The sequence below is a fragment of the Suricata suricatta genome, chromosome 2 (genome assembly GCF_006229205.1).
Source record: "Suricata suricatta isolate VVHF042 chromosome 2, meerkat_22Aug2017_6uvM2_HiC, whole genome shotgun sequence".
Lineage (NCBI taxonomy): Eukaryota > Metazoa > Chordata > Mammalia > Carnivora > Herpestidae > Suricata > Suricata suricatta.
The window spans coordinates 156,028,558-156,050,370 of NC_043701.1; the positions used below are offsets into that span (position 1 = coordinate 156,028,558).

The 21,813-nt window shown below is 45.5% G+C and overlaps 1 protein-coding gene across 1 annotated transcript in view; it reads right to left on the bottom strand.

The window, feature by feature from the left end:
* PIK3AP1 (phosphoinositide-3-kinase adaptor protein 1) overlaps window positions 1-21,813 on the bottom strand; it is a 118,795-nt gene that overhangs the window by 34,820 nt on the left and 62,162 nt on the right. The window contains exons 5-8 of the mRNA XM_029920180.1: window positions 21,614-21,756; window positions 20,870-21,002; window positions 18,503-18,699; window positions 15,838-16,027 (exon numbers count right to left, since the gene is read on the bottom strand). Coding sequence (XP_029776040.1) covers window positions 15,838-16,027; window positions 18,503-18,699; window positions 20,870-21,002; window positions 21,614-21,756 — 663 coding nt within the window. The remainder of the gene's footprint in view (window positions 1-15,837; window positions 16,028-18,502; window positions 18,700-20,869; window positions 21,003-21,613; window positions 21,757-21,813) is intronic.

Genomic DNA, 21,813 nt, shown 5'->3' on the forward strand with positions numbered 1-21,813 from the left:
AATTGTGGCTTACCTATCAATTGCCAGATTGATTTTTTTTAATGCAAAAAAAAAAAAAAGACTGATTTTAAACTTTCCAGGGACCAGATATTACATTATTACCTAGCATAGCTCTTACTGGACATTGTTTCAAACTTCAATAATCCTTTGGCAATCAAAATATAAAGTTTGTGACTGTAAAAAAAATTAGACTGAATGGAAAAGTTGCAGACTTTTCAGTATTGTCGGTGGCATTTTGCTTATATAACGTTTTAAGGCTGATTAAACAACATCACGTGCTGGGAAATATAAATGTTGAATTCATGGTAATGGTTACTTCTGGAGAGGGAGGGAGGACAATTGGATTCCAGAAGGGATTCATAGGGGGCTATAATATATAATTTTTAAAAATCTGAGACAATAAATAAAGAAAAAAGAAATACACAGATGTGTATTGATGAATCAGAGTCTTTAAGAAATACAACATCCAAAAAAATCAATATAGTGCCGATTGCCCCCATAAAGGGGAGAATAAGGTTCTATTTTTTTTTATTTGCTTGTACATGCAAAAAGCAGGTCTGGGCATAGACCTAAGAAACTAAGGTCACTGTTTTCGTTGGACAAAAAATATGAGGGACAAAGAATGGAAAAAGATTTTTCACTATTCACGCTTTTAGAGTTTAGTTTTTTAGGCTATTGAAAAAATAATAATATAAAGAAATAGGGGGCTTGGATCATGTTTGTGTTACCTTAAATATTATCCAAAGAAGAAGAAAAACTCCTTTTTCAGTTTATTGTTTCCTTCCACAGTGGAGACATGACACTGACCATAATGTACCTTGATACTCTAGTCCAAAGCCCTGCGGTTCCGAATGCACCTCTCCTGTCACTGCCGAATTCTATAAACTGCAGACATTAGGGACACTGAACTGATCCTGAAACATACCTAGAAGTGTTTTAATTTTAAAAATTAAATTTCTGGGGCACCTGGGTGGCTCAGTCAGTTAAGCATCCAATTTCAGCTCAGGCAATGATCTCTCAATTGTGAGTTTGAGCCTTGCGTAAGGCTCTTTGTTGACAGCTCACAGCCTAAAGCCTGTTTTCAGATTCTGTGTCTCCCTCTCTCTTTGCCCCTTCTGTGCTCACACTGTCTGTCTCTCTCTCTCTCAAAAATAAACATTAAAATTTTTTTAATAAAAAAAATTAAATTTCTGATAAGAACTCATATGTAATTTATTTTTTTTAATTCAAGACCTGAAAAATTTCACTTATTTGAGATTTCCTGTTCATTTAGTGTTTTTTTTTTAAAAAGTTTATTTATCTATTTTGAGAGTGAGAATGCATGAACAGAGGAGGGGCAGAGAGAGGGAGAAAGAGAATCCCAAGCAGGCTCTGCACAGTACAGAGCCCAATGTGGGGTCAAACCCATGAAGTATATTATCATGACCTGAGCTGAAATCAAGAGTCAGGCACTCAACCAACTGAGCTATCCAGGTGTCCCTCACTTAGCTGTGGCTTTATGGAACACTTCCCCATGGAGTAGGAAATTGGAAAGAAAGGTGTTTTCTACAGGGGTGTGCCCTACTGTGAGCAGGACCCTCCTCTACCTGATGAGGACTGTGTATTACTCTCCCTCTAACCACCCACATCACAGACTGGAACCCCCACCCCTACCCCCACCCCAGCCACCAGACCCTGACCCAGCCAACTTTTTAAACTCCTTATTTACACAACAATAAAACACAGAAGAACACACCCCAAAGAAAAGACTTGCTTGGATCCGACACCCCTAGAGATGATGGGAGGGAGAAATTCCACAGGCCGGGTGCAACACTTCTCAGGCTCCAGCATCTCCAAGAACCTGGGCAGCACAGTGCCAGGAGGATCTCAATCACCAATAACCAAACCTCCCAGGTAGGGAACACCAGGATGCAAGTTTCTCAGTCACCCCTGCTGACAATGGTAAACTGGTCATAGAACAGCCTAGTTATTTTCACTAGCAAAGGTCAATTTGAGAGAACTGATTTCCATGTCCAAGAGGTAGATGCACAATTAAAGCTACAAAGAGTATTTGGAAAATAAAATGTGGAAGAAACAGGCAGTGGCAAGAGTGGCTCTGGCTGGACCTCACATGCTAACATAGTAAGAATGCAGGCATCCGCCCCTGGTAACCATGACCCCATCTTAATATGCTAGGGTTTTGTGGATTAAAGAATTAAAAAGATAAAAAGAATGAGCACTAGAAATAAAACATATCATATCAGGATCCCTTGATACAATGCACTGAGGAGGACACAACACTGTTTCTATTGTATTCTTTCCAAAAAGTTACCACCTCGGTCCAATCACAGAAAACATGTGACAAATGAAACTGAGGGGGGTGGGGGAGTAATCTACAAAATAACTGATCAGCGCTTAAGTCAAGGAATGACTGAGGGACTTTCACAAATTGGAAGAAACTATGGGGCACCTGGCTGGTTCAGTCAGTGGAGCATGCAACTTTTAATGTTGGAGTTGTGAGTTCAAGCCTATGTTGGGTACAGAAATGACTTAAAAGTAAATTCTTCAAAAAAAAAAATTGGAGGAGACTAAGGAGAAATAACTATATGCATTGTGGGATCCGCTGTAGGCTCAAGCATCTAAGACCCCATCAGCATCTAGCATCCTACCTACAGGGGAAAATCTGAACAAGGCCTAGAGGTCACTTGGTGGTATTGTAGCAGTAATAATTTGGCTTTACTAACTATGCTTTGGTTATACAAGACGCCAATATTGGGGAAATTTGGATGAAAGGTATATAGGAGCCCTAGCATTTTTGCAACTTTTCTCAAGGTGGTTTAAAATAAAAATGTTTTTTTAAAACAAGGAGAAGGAGAAGAGGAGGAGGGGAGACTATTTGAAACAGAGGAGGAAACGCAATGGGAAAACTACAGAAGCACAACCCCCAGGAATGACGTACACTGACCACTTCCCTGTCCTCCTACACCACCAAATCACCAAATGTGAGCCACGCACATTAGGTATTATGACCAACATGGGGCTAAATGAGCCACCAGTGTCCAACAGATCTTTTTACTTTATAATCATGCCTTGACCATGTCTTCTAAATATCAATCCTGTGACTTCTTAGTAGAGTTATTTCTCCTCCTTGAAGTGCTCTATGGTCAAAATGCATAGGTCCCCATTTTGATCCTTCCACTCCTGGCTGGAGGACTGCAACACCACCGGTCTGACACCACGCCACCTTCTTAGATCCAGCTGATCGTTGAGGCTCACAAGATGACCATGGTTGTCTATGCAGAATGGATGGGCTGTTCAGGAGAATGTAGGACACAGGCCAGGAGGACACTGCCAGGTGGCCTCCCTCCTCAAGAGCGGTCTTTGTGCCAGTCCAGCAGCTTATGTGCAAGGAGATGAGACCCAGGTCCAGCAGGTGGAGGGCTTCCCCACCCCAGAGAGAAAAGTCTCATGGACCATAGGAGCTGCACGTCTTGCAACCCCCCAGGCATCCTTCCAGGGTCCTCATGAGCGCATCAGAGTCACTGAGCTCAGGGAAGCCCTGAGTGCGCTGCCCCTTTCAGGTACTTGTAGTCCACATATAGCTCCTCCCACTTCCAGATGCAATTTACCAACCAATTAGGGGTCATTTTTATCATAGGCATATGTTGCCTAGAAACATAGTTGACATTTGACTCTTATCAGGTTACCAGGGTAACAGAACTGAGAAGTCAAGCAAAGGTCAAATTCTCTAGCAGAAGGGGAAATGATAGCTGTTACATTAACTTCACCCATGATTATCTTGGGTCAAGTTGTTTGAATCCTCTCAGCTTCTCCTTTCTCGTCCGTAACACGGTGATAATAGTAGTGTGTATCTCATAGGTTTGCCATGAGTATTAAATGAGAAACTGGCCAAGTGCTTAGCACAGTGCCTAGCTCAGAGAAAGTGCTCAATAATGCTAACTCCTATTCCTATTACTATTACTATTACCAGGACTATTATTACTAAGGTCTTTATTATTAAATTCTATATTCAGGCTAATCCAGGTACTAAGCAGAGACCAGTTTTTTAAAAAGGACTCAATTTAAACTTATTCTTTTTTTAAAGTTTTAATTTATTTATTTTGAGAGAGAGAGAAAGAGAGGCAGAGAGAGAATCCCAAGCAGACTCTGCACTGTCAGCATGGAGCTCAATGTGGGGCTCGAACTTAGAAATCATGAGATTGTGACCTGAGCCAAAACCAAGAGTTGGACACTTAACCAACTGAGCCAACCCCTAAATTTATTCTCATCAGTAACTGTTTGAAGTCAAGTCTCTTTCAGAGTAATAAATATTCATGGGTTAATTCTAATATCTGAATTTCTCCACATATTCTCAAATGTCCCATGAATTACATTTCCTGGGAAAGAATTATACTCATTCAACATTTTTACATTTGAATATACTTAAAGCAAGGGGAAAGTCTTAATTAACAAATGCCGATACTTTACAATGGAATTGTGTGTGGAAATCAGACATACACACAAGGCTTGGCATTTTCTAGGTCCTGGCTCCTAAACATCAAGTCCCAGACAGACAGAGCTGAAGGCTTCCCTCCTCCTTGGCTAAGGCTTTGCGATGCAGTCCAGACCTGACTTGGGGGCCCCACGCCCATTTATCTTGTGCTTTCTTGAGGCCCATCATGTTCTTTATTCATGGGCTTAGCAACGAACACTAAAGAGAAATTCTAGCAGCTCTTCAGTGCCTTCTTGCCCCATCCTATGCTGCCAAGATCATAGGTAGAGGCTGATCTTAAAGACAGAGCATGTGGGGCGCCTGGGTGGCTCAGTCGGTTAAGCGTCTGGCTTCAGCTCAGGTCATGATCTCACGGTTCCTGGGTTCGAGCCCCGCATCAGGTTCTGTGCTGACAGCTAGCTCAGAGTCTGCAGCCTGTCTTCAGATTCTGTGTCTCCCTCTTTCCCTGACCCTCCCCTGCTCACACTGTCTCTGTCTCTCAAAAATAGATAAAAAACATTAAAAAAAAAAAGACAGAGCATAAATCCAGAGGAGGTGAGGCGTGGCTGGAAGAGCATGATGGATGATGGGTGCCGGTGCAGGGAGGAGGGGAAGGGTGGCCTGCAGACACAGGAGAAAGCCTGGGGGTCAGCAGTAAAGACCCTGACCAGGGCCGGAGCCAGTGAATCATCTGCATTCAGGGGACAATCATAAGTCAGAGAAAGGCTGCAGCTGAAGACAGGCAAGCAACAGAGGCAAGGTCACCAGCTGCTGAGTGACCAGCACAGGTCAATATCATGGTCAGAGGCGGCGGTTACCTGCTGGACTTTGGTATCCTAGAGAACTGGGTTCAAGCCCTGGCTCTGACCCTTACTGGCTCTATGTCCTTGGGAAAGATACTTGATATCACTAGCTTGTATATCTCCATCTGTAAAGTGGAGATAAATAAGAAAACCATAGGGGCCAATGGAGACAATGCTTACAAAATGTTTAGCAACAGTGCTCAGCACTAATATTAATGGATACTAGTATTAGACTGAAGCAACCTAGATAGTGTATTCATTTTCTATTGTGCTCTAAAAAATTACCCCAAACTTAGTGGCTAAAAACAACATAAACTTATTACCTTATAGTTCTATAGTTTGAAAATCTGAAATGAGTCTCACTGGGCTAAAAGTTTTAAGAGGACTGCCTTCTTTCCAGGAGTTCTAGGGGAAGATCTGTCCCCTTGCACTTTCCAGCCTCTAGATTCTATGTGCATTCCTTGGCACTAAACTCTCTTCCTCCATAGTTGAGGCCAGCAATGTCAGGCTTGAAATTAGCTGAATTGAGTCCTTCTAATGGAGCCATCTCTGGTCTGTTTTCTAATTTCTCTACTTAAAAACATTTTTAAAATATTTTTTTAATTTTTGAGAGAGAGAGAAAGAGAGACACAGAGTGTGAGCAGGAAAGGGGCAAAGAGACAGGGAGACACAGAATACAAAGCAGGCTCTAGGCTCTGAGCTGTCAGCATAGAGCCCAACGTGGGGCTCGAACCCATGAACTATGAGATCACGATGTGGGCCGAAGTCGGATGCTTAACTGACTGAGCCACTCAAGAGCCCCTCTTTCTTATACTTTTAAGGACCCTTGTGAATATAATAATCCAGGAGGTTCCCCTTATCTTAATGCCAGCTGATGAGCAACCCTTAATTCCACCTACAACTTTCATTCTCCTTTGCCAGATCGTCTAGCCCATACACAGGTCAGGGGCTCTATTCTGCCTCCCACAGATAGGACCAGGTGTCAGCACAGATAGCCTGCTACAAATTTCTTCCTCACACTGGGCTGACAAGGGCAGAAGAACCCAGCAATTAGAGCATACCAAGCAAGTCCATCATGTCCACACCGGACCCAGCAGCCCTGGCCTGATGTAGGCATTGCGCAGTACCTTAACTGAAGTTACCTAACAATGACTTTTAAGTAAATGATTCTTTTTGTATGGAACTGAACATAAATATCTTTGACTTAGACCAAGAACAGCAGATATATACATTGGCCTCCGTGTCCTTATTCTGTACTTACGGCAAACATCACTGATCAATCATAGCATTCTTTGTGGCCTCAACACACACTCAACACATACTCAGTCCTCAACACACACTCAATCCCTCAGGCACTCAGTACCAACTTAACTGACACTGGCATATGAAATGATTTTCAAACACTGTTTGCTCTGTGGTAAGTTTTAGTAATAACAGTTTCTACCTTTCTAATGATAAAAAAACAAAGCGTCCAATTGTTTGGAGTTCATGAGTAACAAGACCTTCTCAAACTCTAAATTCCCCATCCCCATGTGCACACACAACTCAGGGATACAGTGAGCACCACATGAGTGGCTGAAACACAGAGAGAATTCTGGAGGTGAAGGCAGTCTGCTTCCAGACAAAGGACATTTTGTAAAGAAAAGCAGAACAACAAATCCCTGCATTCCTGGATGTTCAGGGTTTGTACTTCAGATTCTAAGCACTTAACCTTCACCGCATGTCAGTTAAAAATAAACTAAAAAGCCCTGAAACCTGCGGGTCTAAGGAGAGAGTGCAAAGTGCTTTTATCTCAGCAGAGACAAAAAAGAAAAAAATGCATATAATATGGAGACTCAAGGGGCCACAGTCCTCAGGGAAGAGCCAGCAGTGGAGTCACACTGTACTTCACTTAGGAATCAATCAGAAAGAACCCATTCCTGGGAAGAAAGGAGCTTGAACAGAGGAGAGAAAGCCTAGGCAGGCACTTAATTAAGGAATGAGTCAAGGGCAATAATGAATTTTCAAAGACGCCCATATGATACCCCGCAGGGGACATAAATCTAGATCACTTAGTTGCAGTGGAAACTCCATCCAGATTATGTGTTGTTAATTTAATATAAAACCTAATCTGAGAATCTAATACAGTAAAATGTCAGATACTAAGAGGCTATTCTTCTGGAAAGGCTCTCAAACCCTGAAAGCAGGCCAAAAGAATTTTTTTCCCCGCAAGTAGTTTCATAGCCAAAACAGAGCCTGCAAGGAGCAGCATGGTAAAGCATCTGGTGAGGACCTGAAGCCAGATTTGTTCCATTTGCACTCAGGTGGAATAAAGTGCTTTCCTAGCCATGACGGTAGGGTGGTCTAACCTCCCTATACCCTAATGGAGAAGTGATGAGAAGGAGAGAGAGAGAGATAGAGAGATAGAGACAGAGACAAACAGAGACAGAAACTGAGGAGAGACAGAGAAAAGGTAAATGGCAATCTGAAATTTCAGCTGCTAAGGAGGTGAGTCCTGAAAAGGAAGGAGGTGGGCGCCTGGGTGGCTCGGTCAGGTGAGCATCTGACTCTCGATTTCAGCTCAGGTCATGTTCTCACGGTTCGTGAGTTCGAGCCCTGCATCGGGTCTGCACTGAGAGCATGGAGCCTGCTGGGGATTCTCTCCCTCTTTCTTTCTCTCTTCCCCTCTGCCACTCGTTCTTTCTCTCTCAAAATAAATAAACATTAAAAAAGAAGAAGAAAACGAAGGGGCTAAGGATGAAAGGGCAAGGCAGCAACAAGTCATGGATTTCTTATGCAGACAAGAGCCTCAATGCAGCACTCCCGGCATGCACACAGACCCTCTGGAGGGCATGGATCAGGCTAGAGAAGGGTTCACAGTGGGGTGCAGCGGGTACCGTGACTTGTTGAGTCGCACGCCCTCCTCCCCCACTCCCCACATCCATACTCCCCTCTTGGGGCACTGTGTCCTTTTCCTCGATGGCACTGTCACGGTTCTGTAGTTACATATTTAGTTATGTGGTAATTTTAATATTCAGCTCTCTTGCTAGAAGGAAAGCTCTGGGAGGCAGAGATCGTGTGGTCTTGTTTATTGACTCTCCGTCACCTGACACGGTGACTTAACCACACGAGAGGTTTGCTAAGTATTGTTGAACGAAGAAGTGTGTGAATGGACAAATTAATGAGGAACAAACACATGAATATGGACACGAAGGTGTCTGGGCTTCGGGAAGGAATCTGGGCATCTTCCACGCTGAGAAAAGAAAAGGGCAATCCAGGCAGCAGGACCGGCAGGAGCTCAGGTCAACAAGACAGGAAAAGAAAGCAGCCCAGAGATCAGCGGAGTCACTGCCGCCAGAGGGAACATCTAATGGATGCCTCGCTACCACCTCTCAGGAAAGTCTTTGCACTGGAATGTCAACTCTTTTCTATTTTCTGGTACTCTCAAACTCAAGAAAGAGTTGGTACCTATTGTGCCCATCATTGTGGGTGACACATGCTTCCTAGACTGAGGCAGGAGCAGGTAAGCAGAGAAGCACATACATAACCAGGGTGCAGAGCGATGTGCTTGCAGCACCCCCAGAGAGCGTGAAGCACGGCTATGCAGGTCCAGAGGGCAGCAGGGCCACTGCTGGAGGTGGGGATTTTATCTTATTTGCTTTTAAAACACTCAATCCAGCATGCTTTCACGAAGTGCCAAACCCCGGACACAGTTCCTGTACAGCTGGAGGAACACAAAGGAACAGAAGCCAGGAAGTGCCTTGAGCCTCCCTTTGCCCCGCTGGGTCAGTTTCAGCCGGGGACCGCACAACACCAGCCCGGCCCGGAATGAGCTGCCTGCTGTAAGGCCCATGACTTGCTCTAGCCCCGCTGCCCGCAAGGCATTTCTTGGCTCTCCTAGCCAGTCTTTCCTAGAGGGAGAACTGGAGGCTGGGAGTCTCAGCGAAGGCAGGAGGGAGACTCCTGGGACTAAGAGGTGCAGGGAGGGAAGGCAACGTGTTCCAGAAGCAAATCGGTAACTTAACAGCTCTGTTTACAGTAATGGAGGAGGGCACTTGTGGGGAAGAGCCCTGGATGTTATATGGAAACCAATTTGACAATAAACTATTTAAAAAAATAAAGAAAGAAATGCAATGAAAAAAAAAAGCAATTTTGTTTACAAATCATCCTTCAGCTGGGCTCAGAGCGTACATGGCTGGGCTACAGGGCGCCCGGCTCGGGAGGGGGCCCAGACCACAGATGGGGCTATGATGGGAGAGCTCAGGTACAGAAAACACAGATGGAAGTGACCTGTACAAGTATGCCAGCTACCAAGGAGGCTGCTAAGGCAGCAAGTTAGCTAGGGCTGAGTCAAACTTGAACCACAGAACTGGGCAGCGGGAGCAGGGGTGCAAAAGAAAAGTGCAACACAGAAGTCACCTGAAGCAGAACAGCCTTCTAGAAGGGACTACAGATCCATGTGAGTTTACAGTTTCCAGCCTCGAGATATAGCATTTCTCTTTTTGCTCTTTCCTCTGATGGAAGACGAGCCTCTGAGATTTTTCTTTTTAACGTGTTTTTTATTTCAATTTTTAAATTAAAACATTTTTTAATGTTTATTTATCTCTGAGAGAGAGAGAGAGAGAGAGAGAGAGAGCGCGTGTGTGCGAGAGGGGGGGTGGGGCAGAGACAGAAGATCCAAAGAAGGCTCTGCTCTGATGGCAGAGAGCCTGATTCCTGATGTAGGGCTTGAACTCAGGAACCATGAGATCATGACCTGAGCTGAAGTTGGATGCTTAACCACTGACAGAGCCGGCCCGGTGCCCAAGCCTCTGAGCTTTTTAAGCAGAACTAAATCCACAAGCCGATCATGTTAGAAACAAATGGACAAGGGCCTCTCAGGAATGGCCCCTGAGGCTTTAGGACCCAAAGCCTCAGGGAAGTGACTAGTCCCTGGGAGAGGCTTTCCATATGAAATGTATTATCTAAGTCAGAGCAACACTAGGACTACAATTTAATTCTGTGAAGGCAAGGACAGGGACAAAAGAACTGAGAAAAAGATTGGGTGATACCAAAACCACCCAAGAGAGACGTGCCTTCATTCCTATTTAGTGTCTGCATAAGCTTACTCTTAATAGAAATGTTTATTTCTTATATAGTAAAGTTAGAAAACTGATGGTTTAATTCTGTCTTGAACAAAAAATTCTCAAGAGAATTGGGAGCAAAGTTGAAGGTCTGATAACAAAGACATTCAGTTACCACCTGGTGGCAGCATAGCTAAACTAAAGACCATGAGGATGAGGGGTATGAATGAATGAGTGAGAGTGTGTGTGTGTGGGCGTGTGTGCGAGTGTGTGAGAGTGCATGCACACCCACGCAAGTTCAAGGGAAGGAGAGTCTGGAGTGGAATCATAAAATCTCAGAGTCAGAAGCCACCATCACTCCCCTGCCCCACTTCATTTAACACGGCAAGTTTCCCTCATAACCTTCCTACTTAGTGGTTGTTTGGATTCCTTTTGGAGACAGGGACCTCGTTAATATTCCTTTTCCAAAACTCAAGTCAAGGCAGATTTGTCCCAACATAGTTGGTGACCTCCAAAGAAAGCCTTCACTCTGTAATGCGTGTCCTGTGAAAGAAGGAACACAACCGACATTCCTGAATACACTCATCTTCAGCCTCTAGGACTGAACGGTAACAAAGGCAGGGCACTGGGAAACTTGGCTGCTTGGACATTTAGAAAGAGCTCCGTATCTGTTCTGTCTCGGTGTGCATTCCGGGGCCGGCAAACGCAGATCCTACAAGAAGGGCTGGTCAGGAGAGTCCTCTATCCCAGCCGGGGGGCGGGCAGACAGACGGGAATGTGCTACCAGATTTCTGACCCAGTTCTCCCTCTGTGGGATTTAAATAAGCTACTAAATCTCGGAGGCTCAGTTTCCTCCCCTGTGAAGCAGACATCATTCTATCCATCAAGCCCAAGGATGATCATACAGATAACAGATGAGAGCAGTCTGTTTACTTGGAAGGGCTGGCGGATGGTACACCTTATTACTGTGCTGGTTGCTACTGCCAGGACGCATCTTAGAGTTATCAGTTTGTCCTGTGTGTTTATGAACTAGATGGCTTTCTCTCCTGGCGAGTCACTGGTGATAAATGAATGACTCCTCTCCGGGTACATAGTGCTGCTCCTTCTGGGCCGCAGGTAAGTGGTTCTTCTCAAGATTAAACCACAAAGACAGAAACACAAACCAAATCATGTCTGGAATCAGAAAATTCAGTTTATATGATCTGGCAAATGAAAAATACCATGGGTTTCTTTTCCATGAAGCAGCCAAATTCTACAGCCTGTCTGTGGTATTGGTGGCCTCCTTCTAGCTCCAGGGTAACCAGAATCCCGCTGACCCGGGTAACTTTACCATCCGCCGAGGGCCACAAAGCAGGCTAGCCCAGACCACTCCGCTGCCTTGGGGAGTGCTGGTGGGGCTCACTGTTCTTGCTGGGGCTGCCTTGAGCACCCCTGCAGCCTCCCACTGGGATGAGACTTCTTGTGTTGGAGCATCCAGGGGGGTGACAGGTGTTGAGGTTCTCTGCCGACACTAATCTGCTAGTGAAGTGGGGGATTCTTTACCTGTTCAACTGCCCCAAAAAGACACAAAGCAGACACGATGATACGCAGTCTCTGGCTTCCCAAGTGGATACTGGTTTCCTCCAAATACTCTTCTGTGACTGGATCCTGGTTCCACAGTGGAAAGGACTACGTGTTGGCCCCTCTGTCTCCCCAACACCCAGAAGAGGCAAGCAGCTAACATAGCAGATGTTCCAGAAATGCTTGTTGGGCCATGGAGAGACAGATGGATATTCATGTGGCCAGGGTACCAGAGGCTGTTTGGTGAGCCGACATGGCGGCCAGGGCTGTCACTGCTAGATGGCTCCTTTATAAGAAACTAGGGCTGGGGCGCCTGGGTGGCTCAGTCGGTTAAGCGACCTACCTCGGGTCAGGTCATGATTTCACGGTTGGTAAGTTCGAGCCCTGCGTGGGGTTCTGTGCTGACAGCTCGGAGCCTGGAGCCTGCTTTGGATTCTGTGTCTCCCTTTCTCTCTTCCCCTCCCCTGCTTGCTCTCTCTCTCTCTCTCCCTGTCTCAAAAATAAACCAAAATTTAAAAAAAAAAAAAAGAAGAAGAAGAAACTAGGACTAAAATTTACGGCATTAGATAGAAATTTTGGGCAGGAAATAAAGACTATGATCCTAAAGACAGAGAGACTTGAGCTCAAATGTGAGTTCTATCATGTATCAATTGTGTGACTTTGGGAAGGCTGCTTAACCTCTCTGAGCCTCAGTTTTCTTATTTGTAAAGTGCAGGTTAATCAAAACATCCTTACACGGCTTTTAAGGATTCAGTGAGATAGACGATGTGGATGTGGGGGAGATGCCTTCCGTCCTCGCCTCCCTGCTGGGTCGTGGCTCATTTGGCAAGAGCTGCTGCCAGCACTTCCAGTCCCCCCAGTTGGATGTAGGAAGGGGTCTTCTACTGCGCTTTCCCTCCTTCATCCCGCTCCCACGAGGGGCAGCCAGTCTAAGCACCTGATAACGCCTGGCCCACAGCTTCCAGGGGCTGGAGAGCCTTGTCAAGGCTCTGCTGGCGTCAGGGTCTGCCCCTGGCCACGGCCTGCCTGCATCCTCTACTCCACAGCACCTTCTTGGCACCCACTCTTCTGTTCATGGGTGAGAAACTCGGGGCCGCCTCCCCATGTGCCCAGAGCTTCTCTGTCGTTTTCTCAGGCTGAAGGTTGGCAACACTCAATCTAGCCCATTCCAGAAAGACCTCCATCAATAAATCTGATACAGTGATGGGAATCTGTTTTGCCTTTCATCCTTTTTTTTTCAAGTTTACTTATTTTGAGACATTAAAAAAAAAAAAAAGTCGTGCACGCACAAGAGCAAGGGAGGGGCAGAGAGAGAGGGAGAGAGAGAATCCCAAGCAGGCTCTGCAGAGCCCAACACAGGACTCGATCCCACAAACTGTGAGATCATGACCTGAGCCAAAAGCAAGAGTCAGTCATTTAACCAAGCCCCCAGGTGCTCCTTTCTTGAATATATTTCTTGTCTTTCTCCTTCCTCTTTGCCTTTCTTGCCTATCTCCTTTCTTGCCTTTCTTGAATCTATTAAGTAGACCAGAGGGAAGGAAGGTACGTTTTAGACAGTGTTTCAGAGTGGTTAGCATTTGATAGCAAATGGTAGCAATGTATTAAGAAAGCTCTTTGAGGGCCTTGCAGGTCGTCCTGTTTCAGGACTGCTTTGAAGTCCAACATTATTTAGACTAGTGGTTCTCAAGGGTGGCGGCACTGCCCTCTAGGGGAGGTTTGGAAAACTGAGGGGGTTTTAGGTTGTCACCATGACAGACACTATAGTGGTGCCCTTTATCCTCAGAGACACCTTCCACGAAGCAGATACCTGAAACCACAGATAGTACCAAACCCTGCGTGTGTGTGTATATATGTATACATATATACACACACATACACAGTATAGTTTTCCCTATACACATGTACCTATAATAAAATTCAATTATCAATTAGGCATAGTAAGAGATTAACAACTATCACTAATAATAAAAGAGGACAATTGTAACAATATAGTATAATGAAAGGTAGGTGAATGCGGCTTCACACTCTCTCAAAATACTTCCCTGAATCACCCTTCTTGTGATGAAATGAGATGATAAAACGCTTACAAGGTAAGATGAATGATGTACACACGTGACGTGGCATTAGGCTACCGCTGACCTTCTGAGGCTGTGTCAGAAGGAGTATCATCTGCTTCTGTGCCACAGCTGATCACGGGAAACTGGGGAGAGTGAATTCTCAGGTAAGGGGAGACTACTGGCATTTAGAAGGGAGGAAGACATAGACACCCTGAAGAGGACAGGGCTGTCATGGACAATGGGGTGTTTTGTGCCCCTTGTGACTTCTAAATATTTCACTAGACATACATATAGGTTAAAAAAAACCGCTTATGTCATGTACTTATACATATATGTGCATTTGTACATATCTGTGTCCATTTATGTGTGAATATTTCTCAATTTAATGTCAGCAGGTAAAATAAAAATATAGACAAATACCCCTACCAAACTATTTGGCTTAGAGTCGAGTCATAGGGACTTTAATAACTCAGTTATACATGTCCATTTTGTTTCAAGTTTTTATAAGTACGTATTACTGTTGCTATTGGAAAAAAACAATTAAGGCAACCCCAAAATGGACAAAATTTGTTAAGTAACTTATAAGAAAAATCCTGTCCTAAAGATATGATACTTTAGAAATAAGTTTATTACGTATTAATCCATTAAAGTTGGGTTACCAAAAATATCTGCTTATAATTTTCTGAGCCTGGACACAAAACTGCTTCATATATAAATACAACTTGTAGCGGTGCCTGGGTGACTCAGTCGGTTGAGCATCTGATTTCAGCTCAGCTCATGATCTTGCGTTCATGGGTTCGAGCCCCACATCAGGCTCTGTACTGACAGCTCAGAGCCTGGAGCCTGCTTTGGGTTCTGTGTGTGTCTCTTGTTCTCCGCCCCTCCCTTTCTCATGCTCTGTCTCTCTCTGTTGCTCAAAAAATAAAATAAAACATTAAAAAAAGCAAAAAATAAGTACAACTTGTATTTCTGCACAGTTTTGATATGTACTGAATTTTTCAGGAATTTAATTACTATGAAAATGGAAAAGAGAGTGTGAAAAACCATTTACCACTTAGGAAAATCCATTGTTGGCAGTATCTGAGTCTCAAATACAAAAGACATGTATCAGTCAGTCAGCATTTGAGGCCATGACATTGGCAGTAATTCTGAGTGGAGGTGCCTGCATCTGACTATTTCATTCTGTCCTCATGTGCAGGCATACTGAGCTATTCCTTTCGTTTTCCTTCTCTTTTATACTTCACTTAGGGCATATATTTGATTTCTAAATTTTCATATGTAATGGGGCACGTGGGTGGCTCAGTCAGTTAAGCATCCTGACTGTTGGTTTCAGCTCAGGTCATGATTTAATGGTTTGTGGAATCGAGCCCCATGTCAGGCTCTGCACTGACCATGGAGAGCCTGCTTGGGATTCTCTCTCCCTCTCCCTCCCTCTCTGCCCCTCTCTTGCTCATGAATGTGCATGTGCTCTCTAAACAAACAAACAAACAAACTAAAAAATTTCGTTTAATCTTCATATGTAGGTAGACTATACCGTACATGAATGGCATGTCCGGGTACTGAAGGGGAGCATTATGAAATGTTTACTGTAAAAAGGGCCCGTTGGGACCGATAGGGTTGAGAGCCGCTGATTTAGCCTTTCAGGTCACAAGACAATGTGACCTCCAGCACTTGCCTACACTTTTCAGCCCCTCAGCAGTCACAGCAGAGGAAGTCTGGAGAAGGACTATGCTTGTCACAGCACATGATGACAAGATCTAACTTGTGTAAAACAGGATCTTCATCTCTCTGGGCCAGGGAGGGGGTAGGCAGGGACTTCCCCCCTCACCCAGCACCATCTGCCAGAGTGAAGAAAGCCGTGTGTCAGCAGAAAGATGGAAGCAGAACCGGGCGGTGCAACTTACACAGGTCTTCGGTGGCAGCTGGGACAAAGGCAGCCATGGACTCATACAGCTCCTCGTCACAGCCGGGGTTGAGGGAGCACTTCATGAGCAGGTCCGTGGACAGGTGGGCCATGGACTCGTACACGGCGTCCGCCTCCTCCCCTTGCATCAGTTCCTCTTTAATGTGACTCTTGAGCATGTCCACAGTTTCCTGAAAGGGAAGGCGGGAGTCACAGCCTGGCCTTGTGGGTAGAGTTAGGCCCTCAGGGGCTCGTGACAGGCCCGGGCCAGGTTCACACTCCTGTTTATTTTTTGTTTTAATCTTTCTATCTCCTCTCAACACAAAGCACAGAGTCATGCACACAAGAGACCGTCATTAAGCATCCAATGACCAGAGGATACAAATTAAAGACTTTCTTATGAGCACCTATTACAGGTCAGGTCCGATGCTGAGTGTTTGCCTATACATTCCCTCATGTCATCCCTTCCACAGCTGCTTGAGAAAGTTCCCTAGTTCATAGATGAGAAAAACACAGCTCAGAAAAACCTGGTGCCTTACTCAAGGGTGTACAATCCTGCTGTCTGACCTCTCTACTACACCCTGGTTCCTACTTAGGGAAACAAGTGTCACCCTTACTGACCAGCCAGATGGAAATCCAAATGGGCTAAGCAGGACTGTAGCTCTATGTCCCTGAGCTAGGGTGCAGTCAGACGTTCCTCAGCTGCTCAGAGCCTAGTCCCTGTTCCTTCCAGCAGGCTGCTCTGAAGTAGCTCCCTTGATTTGCTATGCTGTGTGTCTGAAAGCAGAGGCAGTCTTGGATGAGGTGCCCTGCAGTCAGACAGGAGGCTCTCTGTCATTCTGCTGCGGGTGGTGGCGAAGCCGGAAAACAGGCTTCCCTGAAACCTCCACACAACTTTCCTGGTAAGAAACTTTGGTGTTTCACAATCCCTATTTCAGCACCAACCCACAAAAATCCTCATTTTCATCATCACTACCCCAAGAGAGCTAATCTGCTATTAACACAATGTGTTGGTTTCCTGATGAGTCCCGAGGAGTGGCCCAGGTGACAGCTAGGAAGTGGTAGAGACTCAAAGTCTGGCATTTGGTTTTGATGTGGTGGAATGAGGAAACGGGACAGTTCTTAGAGATCATAAACAACATGCAGGGGCAACCGCTTGGCAGCAACGCTGGAGACGCACCAACTGAAGTTGATTTTTGGTTGAGGAGCAAAGAAGACAGGAGAAATGTGAGCCAGATGAACTTCAGTGCCAACTGAAAAGGTATCTCGAAACTCCCCTGTTACACAGAGGAGAAGAACAAGCCCAGTGTTAGCATCAAGCTAGGTTTGCATCCCTTTCCACCCTTACTAGAGTGTGGCCCTGGCACAGTTCCTCCGCCTTGCAAAGCCCTTCTCCTCATTTATTAAAGACAGATAACAATACTGCCAACCTCAGAAGGATTGTAGTGAGGATTAAATGAAACACTGTGTTTGCCAATCAAATAAATTGAATAAACGATAGTTATGGCTATGAACATAATCTGTCCCCAGTAAAAACTGTTGGCATAGAAAGGAAACCCTGCATTTGATACATTTGTGACTTCAAAGAAAAGCCAAGTAAATAGTCCTGGACCGTGAACACCTTTTTGTCTCATTTCTGGAGACCACGCCCCAAACTGGCACTTGCGCTATTTCACTCATTTGACACACTTAATCACCCCCAAACTGTGGGGAGCCCGCATACATGCCTCAGTGAGTCACTGCACTGCAAACTGTCAAATACAGAATTAAGAACACAGAATTAAGTTTCTGGGGAGGTGTAGGCTCACCTCTGTATGGAAATAGAGAGCAAGACTAGATTGTCTTTATTGTTCCTTTTGAGGTCACAGCCACACAAGAGAGGCTGAGAGTCCCAGCTGTGACTTGTGAAGATGAAGGAAAATCAGAAAAGGGTAGAGTCAGGAAAGGTAGGGGCCTCCAAAACAAGAGAAGCAATACTGGGGCATGGAATAAGGCCTAGGCATGGATGAGATTACACACAAAGAAGGACCCAAAAGTCAATGATCAAAGAGGATCTAAAACCAGATGAGCAAATAAACTGGGCCTATCTCCCTTAGGCAGACAGAGGCTCAGAAAGAGAGACAGGTCACCGGCACAAGGTGGGTCCTCACAGCTGGCCTCCCTGAAGCATCAAGTGCAGAGCTTCCTTGTGGTCTCTGCTAAGGACGGAACCAATGACGGCAAGGCAGCTGGGAGCATTCCACCAAAGTGCGTTGGAGGTGGGGGAAAGGGATCAGCACTGACCTCTAGCAGATTCACTCTTTAAATATCTCTGTAAATTCTCTGAGGGTGGACTTCAGTGCTCTACACACATTATTTCCTTTTATCCTGAAAACAACCCTATGAATAGAATGGGTATTCCCTTCCTTCTGCACCTTAGGACACTAAAAGAGAGAGTACACATGATCTGTCCATGTCATCCACTGTGGCTGACAAGTGTTGGCATAGGAAGGCGGACCCAGCTCCATGTGACTCCAGGGCTCAGCTCCACACACACTGGCCCTGCCAGGAAAGGGGCACGTGAGCCCCTACTAGAGACAAAATCCAGTCATGTCTCTAGTGAAAAGGCAGCCCTCGGACCACACAGTCCATTTCCATCCTTGGGGTCCGTCCCGCCTGGACCTTACCACATACTCATCGATGAACTGCCGCAGGTCCCTGAAGCCATGTTTCTCGGCAATGGTGTTGGGGTAGTGGCCATGCTTGTTTGCCACACTGTATGCCTGGAGGGCTCCTGGGCAGGTGAGCAACAAGGCAGTGAGGTTTTTCAGTCCATACTTCGCAGCAAAATGCAACAAGGTGGGCAGCTCTTCTTCCCTCTGATCTGAACAATTGTTGAGGAAAACAATGGACACATGAAAATGAAGCCACAGGCACCCTTATTCATAGACACAAAGCTGGCAAGCCTACCATGGCATCCAGCAGGCACTCAATCAATACTTCTTGGCTGACTGCCTAACATCTTCCTTAATCCACTGAAGATTATATGCCCTCAGATGGCAGAAGAAACAGGTTAATTTGCGCATCTAATAATTAATATCCTACCTTCTTTCTCTAAAAGGATCAAAGAATCCTGAAAAATAATATGAATTCAAAATATGCTGATCTTCTAAAGGCTTAAGCAGCAGCCACAAAGTACAACAGGACTCAGGTTTTGACCTTCTCTGCAAATTTCACAGCACTTGAACACAATTGCTTTGTGCTGATTAAAAAAGAGAAGTCCATCTTCTTTACTCTTACTCCAAATTTCCTAAAGTATGCCAAGTAATCCTAGGTATGTTAATTAGCCTTTCTGTGGCCCTTAGTTTTGAACGAGGAGATATTCCCAAACTAGCTCAAAAGGGCTGGGAGGATTAATAAGATGGTATTCAGTGAGTTCTTTGTTTAGGACAGGTTTTGAATGTTGGTATTAATACACCTGAGCTGCAGGATGCCCATTAGCCCTCTGATTCATGGGAAACAAAGTATTCCGGTGGGTCACCGAGTCTGCAAGGCCCCCTCCACCTACTAATATCTGGGTACAGCAAGTTAAACTCTACCAAGAAAACAGATATGTTTGTATTGTGGAGTTGGGGACAAATCTTTCTTTTGTTTCTTTTCATAAAAATTGATTTTTTTTAATGTTTATTTAGCTTTGAGAGAGAAAGAGAGAGAGAGCAGGGGCAAGGGAAGGGCAAGGAGAGAGGGATATACAGAATCCAAAAGAGGCTCCAGCTCTGTGCTGTCAGGGCTTGAACTCACAAACCATGAGATCGTGACCTGAGCCAAAATCAGACACTCAACTGACTGAGCCTCCCAGGAGCCCCATAAAAGTTGATTTCTAAACTGAGCAGAGATAGATACAGAGATAGATAGACAGATAGGCAGATAGACAGACAGACATATATTTTTCTGTACACACACACACACAGATATACGGACACATGCATACATCTTTTTAATAAGACAAACCCAGTTTCCTAGTCACTAGGATATGATCCTTGGGATGAAGGGTCTGAAAATGTCCCCGACCCCACATTGGCAGGCTATACTCCTTCCTGAGCTCTGAGTTTAAAAATAGAGAATATTAACACTGCTGAAAGTAATGCAAGAACAGTGCTCAGTAGAAAAATGGGGAGAGGCAAGAGGAGAATGCCCCAGGAGGACAGAAGGGTAACAGAACCTCATCGGTATGGTTCTCTTGGCTACAGAACGGTGGGACACGGGTAGAGGGTCACCAAGTTCTATTGTGCCATGTGAAGGAAGAGTGGTGTCTGCAGAAGCGCCCTACCAGGCCCCCTGTCCAGCTGGCTGGGGACCACCCTCACACGCGGCTCATGTCACACATGCACACAAGGCTGCTCCTCCCTCACTGAACAAATTAGCCACCAGGCACTGCCTCTGCCCTCCCTGAGCTAAGAGCCTAGCAGAGAAGACAGACACAGCTGAGGACCAGCACAGACGACAGCAGACACACCCTGGGAGCCCCGGCATGTAGACAGAACCTGCCAAAGGTTCGGGAAGGTCTTCCTGAGGAAGTGCTACCTGAGCTGCTGCAGGGGAGTGAAGCGAGGGTGAACGGCAATCATTGAGGAGAGGAAGAAACTGTATTCCCACGAGTCGAGTTGGCAAGAGGCAGGGTGGAATTTTTGTTAGGTGAAAGCTAACAGGGTGGAGCAGAGTCAGGGGATGGAATGGAGAGAGATGAGGCCAGAAATGCAGCATGAACCCCTTGGGAAGCGCTTGCAAGCATGTTAAGGAGTTTGGACTTGATCTAGAAGGCCAGTGGGGACCACGAAGGGTTTTTAGCAAGGGGAAGAGGTATGCAGACTGACAATTTAGAAGGCCAGCCAGCCAGTGAAGGAATCATCCTCCAAGGACGAGCTGCAGAGCAGGAAGCAGCGGGGTTCAAGAGCGGGAGCCATCGAGGTTCAAGCACAGGCTGACTGGATGCTGGGGCCAACAGAGTGGATTCAACCCACGCCGGGTTCCTGAGGTTTGACCTTGGGACTTACTTGTCATCATATCTTCCTCTTCCAGTTGGTTAATTCCAAAGAGGTGCAATCCACTTGCAGGGATATTGTTCTTCAGGGACTCCGTAAGCAGTTTATCAAGGGTCTCTGTGTTGTAGGGCACAATTTTAAAGGCCTGAACACAAAAGGGAAGAAGGTGAGACTTTAACCCTGGTATCTCCCATCTAGCAGGTGTAAACCTGAAGACCTATGAGCAGAAACTATACACCCAGGGGCGCCTGGGTGGCTCAGTTGGTTAAGCATCTGACTTCAGCTCAGTCAGGATCTCCTGGTTCATGAGTTCAAGCCCCATGTTGGGCTCTGTGCTGACAGCTCAGAGCTTGGAGTCTGATTTGGGTTTTGTATGTGTGTCTCTCTCTGCCCCTCCCTGCTCATGGTTGCGTGCACTTTCTCTCTCTCTCTCTCTCTCTCTCTCTCTCAAAAATAAATACAAACATTTTAAAAGTTTTTAAATTAAAAAATAAAAAGGGGGGCATTCGACTTTGGCTCAGCTCATGATCTCACAGTTTGTAGGTTCGAGTCCAGCATTGGGCTCTGTGCTGACAGCTAGCTCAGAGTCTGGGGCCTATCTTCAGATTCTATGTCTCCCTCTCTCTCTGACCCTCCCTTGCTCTCACTGTCTCTCTCTCTCTCTCTCTCTCAAAAATAAAAAACACTAAAAAAAAAAAGAAAAGGAAAAAGGAACGACATGTCCAGAAAACCCAGGTTTCCTTTCGACATCCTTACCTGACACATGAACTCCACAGGATTCGCAGCATTGGACAATAAGTTCCCAATTTCCTCCATGTCAGTATAATAGCTGACGACAGTTTCGCACACCACTAACTCCCCGGAATAGATCTTTAGAGAAACATTCCCAGATGAAAGGTCTGAAAAGAAAGGGGAAGAAAACCCACCATGAATGCACACAGGAAGAACAAGGGTTC